This window comes from Anneissia japonica, unplaced genomic scaffold, assembly GCF_011630105.1.
Source record: "Anneissia japonica isolate Jap-2015-1 unplaced genomic scaffold, ASM1163010v1 scaffold1951_len603592_cov169, whole genome shotgun sequence".
Classification (NCBI taxonomy): Eukaryota; Metazoa; Echinodermata; class Crinoidea; order Comatulida; family Comatulidae; genus Anneissia; species Anneissia japonica.
In genome coordinates this window covers 238,359-243,589 of record NW_022741522.1, presented here as the reverse complement: position 1 = coordinate 243,589, position 5,231 = coordinate 238,359, and the positions used below count along the sequence as shown (strand labels likewise).

The window sequence follows — 5,231 nt, the reverse complement described above, 5'->3', positions numbered from 1 at the left end:
AGGGCTATGTGTGTACCGGTACACAGAGATTTTTTTTCCAAGTTGGGGGGTCAGGACCCCCTGAGCCCCCCGGATCCGCCAATGAGTGTGTTTGTGTAGAGCAATGTGTTGCTGTCGTGGCGTTAGAATACTGATTTACAATATTCTATTAAATAACCATTAAATTTAAAATTTGGCATAATTTCATAATTTTAGGGTAGCATAGTGTAGTTGATTTGATCAGAGAATAATTAATTTTAGTGTTCCCTTATTTACTCAACCGGTATTTTAATGATGAAATCGGTAGTTCGAATAGATGAATTATTGTCTTGCTTAAGCAGGTTGTTAAAGAGGCTTTCCCCTTCGCGTCTAAATAAGGGCGAAATAACACCACACCAGAGAGCTTCATTATTGACTTGGAGATCGTGTCGGGATAGGGCCTTGTTTTATGATAAATACATTGCTTAATGAAATTTAAAAACTGATAATTTTATTTTATCAATGACTTCCAAACAACCATATCCCACCCCCACCTCATGTACTTGTCCTTGTCTTGGAATGATGATGTTAACAGGGAGTTGCTACGTGTATGTAAACTGAATATGTCAGTGTAATTTATTTTCTTTACATTTATAAAAATTATCTCCGTCTCTTTACAACATCCCTACATTCTCCCCATACTTACAATGTGGCTAGCAACAATAGAAATCCTCATTATTTTGACTTGTAAATACTGTACATATAATTCTGGAAATTTTGTCCAGAAATCCAGACTCCCCCTTAAAACTACCCCGTCCCATTTTCATCCACGACATTCTCTATCATGGCTTGATGAATAAAACACTTCTATGTCTACTCAATTCATCAAAACAGTATGTGGATTCTTCACCTTTACAAGTATAACCGATTTTCCCGAGGTGTTACTAATTAACATCGGGGTGTCGACTTGTAAGTAGAAAATTTCAGTTCCCCAACCTAATTCTAGTAACCTTAAAATATTTCATCGCAATATCTCAATGGGAAGTGTGTTGCTAAGGAGTTCTTCAATTTTTAAAAGTACTTTTGAAGCTCTTTTTCTCAGGACTTTATAGGCCAGTATATAGAGAATAATTACTGTCTCTTATACACATCTAGATGTGTATAAGAGACAGCATAAAAACATCAATAAAACAGAACAAAATAGGCTTAAAATATAAAAAACACTAATCAAAATTTACATTAACAATATATACATAATGTTTACTTAACTGTTTGAAAAAGTGATTAAAATACTGCTATATTGGTCTACGTGTACGGTGACGCGCCTGAACCTACCTAGGCATATAGGTTGGCAAATCAGACAAACTATGCTTAGCCCAACTAGCCTTCAATTAAATAAAATTATACAAACTGTTTTTGGTTCAATGTCGTAATAATGTATTTACGAAAGTACGTTCTACAATATTGTTGGAATATAATAATATATTGCTTATGTCTTTGATATTTTTTCTCTATATAATGGCCTAAAGAATGAGATAAAATTACCTGATCTTTTTCAAGAGGAGAAAACCTTGAATTTTGAAGAACTTAAAGGTCATTAAAAACTCCTCAGAAGTCGGGAAAGCTCATTTCCGGCCATCTAGGAATCCAAATTTTCCCGGGGAAGTTCCCAGGGCCCCTTTTAATGTTGGGGTTTTTTGTTTTTTTTTGGACATTTTAAACTATTCTCTTTCATATCCTGGATCCGCCCCTGGCTAGAGTGCATTTCCCTTGTATTTCGAAATTGTTTATAAGTACACGATATGCTTTAACCAACACATCGTTAATCAGGGATGCAAGATGACGCTGTGTATAAACAATTGATAAACTTAACATTTACTCGTGAATTGCTAGGTACAAAAACGTAGGCTAACATTTCCAACATTTCTAACAGATCATTAGGTCCAAAGATACCAAATTTGTAAAACTGTGAGTCGGATGAAAAAAATATGGTTACAAGAATCTTAATAATTTTATTAACATTAACACTTTTGAGGATAAAAAGGGGTAAGTAGGAGTTCGGTTGGCTGAGAAAAGAGATTATGCTTGCCAGTGTAAATCTTCGGCCAATGTGCTGCTCCAACACCTTGAACCATCTATATATAACAGTTCTCTTTAATGTGGAGTGCGAACCTGTTGAGCTTCGACCAATGCGCTTCACATTCCTTAAAGGTGGGTTGTGTGTGTGTGATAGTATTTAATGTTTCTATAATACCTGAACTGAAACATCACCAGTGTTTTCAAACGACGTGGTAAAACTAGCTGCTAAGTCTGTTAGTGACGATATCACCTACTGTCGCCTAGTGGATGTCGTCGTGTGATTTGGCTTTCTGAATCCGATCCGTCAACACAACTGATGTTAGATGCTTCTTTCGCTTTCATTTCTGCTCCGGATAAATCTTACAAATAATAAAGAAAACGTTTCTTTGAATTCTTTTCTCATTATTTTATTTCTTCCAGCATATATTAACGGATTCACCATCGAGTTAGCGACTACCAGAAATTCTGATAACCACAAGTACCACACAAGCCAGGTGGAACCATTTTCAACAGCTTTTCGGACAGTGCCATTTAGAACAGTTGGTGCAACACACAGAGTGTAAACCAGAAGTACTATGGCTGTTGTCTTAGTGGCTTTCATTTCTCGTCTGTTAATTTTCTTTCCTCGACGTGTGGCACTTTCTTTTACTTTTTTCGACGCAAATGAGAAAATAGATGCGTACAGAATAAACGTAGTAGGAATTGTCAAGCCAGCAATCAGGGTGAGGTAATGGTGCACACAGTGGCCATACATATCATAAAACACCGAACTCCCGCATTCGTATTCATATGTCACGTTAGGTGGTGGTACAAACAGGCTTGCGAGAGCACTTACTGCAAATGGACTTCCTCCGAGAAAAAAGCCAAGCAAACTGACATAAATACAAATTCGAATTGCTCTTTCAACCGGCATCCACACAATATGTTTAATAGGGTATTTAATTGAAAGGAATCGATCAATAGTGATCACAGTTAGATGCAGCATTGAGATTGCGACAAATATGTTAACGGGCACAAAATACCAAATGCCACAGCTTTCTATATAAATGAACTGTCTACGAAGAATATAACCAACCATAAGGAGAGGAACGCCAATCAAGCCAGTTAAGAAATCAAAGAGTGCTAAGGATGTTATGAAGATACAACTCGGAGTTTTTACTAAAGAACGATTCCGGTACACACTGAGTATAACAATCAAGTTTCCAATTATCGTCACCAGCATGACAGGTAAAAATGTACAAATCATAAAAATAAATAATTCTACAGAAACGTTTTGTTGTATTACCAAATCAATTGTTGCCTCCATGAAAATTCTTGGAGGTATAAAATCGGTAGAAAAAGTCAATTTGGTGAAAACTGTCAACCACTGTCGTTTTGCTTGTAAATATACTTTTATTCGCTGGTATTATAACATTAATCGTAACAGATTCAATAAATAATGAGTCTATAATTCCAAATAGGCTAGCTTTATTGTATGTAGATCAATGCTTATATCCAATACGAAAAAGCAAGTGAATATTATTGTGCAATGATTGGATAGACAATACTACTGAAATTCGACATGCGCAGTGGTCATATTTTGCTTACGGCATTGTATTGAAGGTTGTGATATGGAATATAGTTTTTTTTCTGTCATGAGCATTTTTTCAGTTCTTCCACATTAGTTAGACATTATGTGCTAATGATGAATTTTAATGCCATTTATAAAATGAACCCGACAAATGTGTATGCGAATGATGTTTAAGCACTGGCAGAATATAAAAAAAAAATGAAAATCGTTACAATTTACGTGGTCAGACCTTAGTGTAGAGTTCCTAAATTTTCCAAACATCCCTTCACCCCCTCCCTTTGTATGTCCCACACCCAGGCCTACTCTACCCAAAACAAAATCGAGAATTAGCCTACAGTAGACACCTGTACGAGAAAATTGAAGACCAAATTTGTTCAGTCCCGATTGAATGACTACCTTTTAACTTTACCTGTTCCCTTCGATTAAAGACCAGCGTGTTGTGATAAATGAAATTATGCTACAGAATGCTAAGCCTTAAGTAGTGTATAAATACACGACTGCCGTAGATTTAACAAACATTTTGGTACTTTTGGATATATACGGCAATGTATGCAGTGCATTGGCGTTCAAAATAGTGTATTTAGCTAAAAATGGATTTAACACGTTCTTTGCCACAATATCAAGTCCGTACGGAGCAGTCCGGCTGGTCGTTATGGCTGGACCAATTGTATCACCAATCAATTTTGTTTGTATGCCCAATTGTCCATCAGATTCAATATCATTTTCTTACTATTAATATGGACTTTAAGTAAGCTTCCGTGTCTACACCATGTCAAGACAAACAAACATATCAGTCCCGTATCAAGCAGTTTAATCTTTTTTTTTTTGTAAATTGATTTTTCTTTTGTTCTTTGATTATAACCTGCTGGCTTGTTTTGTCCTCTTATTCCTTTCAGTTGTTAGTTTCCCTGTTGAGGACCCCATTGGAAATAAGTACCACACTGAGGCTATCATTTTGTTATTCCTGCTGTTTCATTATTTGTATTGCCTTTTTTATACTTGTTCTTAGGTTGTTTTTGTTTTGTTTTTTGTATATTAAGATCGAATCTTTTATTTGCAGTAACTTAAATTTGTAATATATTTAACAAACGGATTTTAAATTGAAAGTTTTTATTGCTTTTTACATTTGATAAACAATCTATGTACTTCATTATTCCTTAACTCAGAGCCTAGCACCTGATGATTGAGGCACCCCTCATGAAACAGCCTGTAGTGCAATAAAATGTTGAGTCTTTAACCCAGTGTTACATGTTTTATTTGTATATAAATATATATGTATGTATGTATATATATATATACATATATATATATATACTTTTGTATATATATATACTTTATGTATATATGTATATATGTATATATATATATGTATATATGTATATATATATATATGTATATATATATGTATATATATATATATGTATATATATATATATAAATCAAGATAGCCGTTAACACTGTTAAATTATATATAAATCATCAAAGATTCGAATAAAGGACATAATAATGCATCGTGTAGCATAGCTCTCAACGAATGTAGTCCTGTAAATAAATGAATAAAGAAATTTGTGTAATAAAATGCCTCTGGTGGGACTCGAACCCGATGTATTATTATGTCCTTTAT

General features: G+C 34.5%; 1 protein-coding gene across 1 annotated transcript; it reads right to left on the bottom strand.

Annotated features, from left to right (window-relative positions):
• Positions 1–2,356: 2,356 nt before the first annotated feature.
• Positions 2,357–3,259, bottom strand: LOC117118740 (adenosine receptor A2a-like). Its single transcript, XM_033263420.1, has one exon. It carries the CDS (start codon positions 3,257–3,259, stop codon positions 2,357–2,359), a length of 903 nt encoding a protein of 300 aa, XP_033119311.1.
• Between the last annotated feature and the right edge of the window lie 1,972 nt (positions 3,260–5,231).

What these genes read in the sequence shown, in the direction of transcription:
- LOC117118740 (XM_033263420.1), bottom strand. Translation starts at nt 3,259, where the DNA reads ATGCTGGTGACGATAATTGGAAACTTGATTGTTATACTCAGTGTGTAC.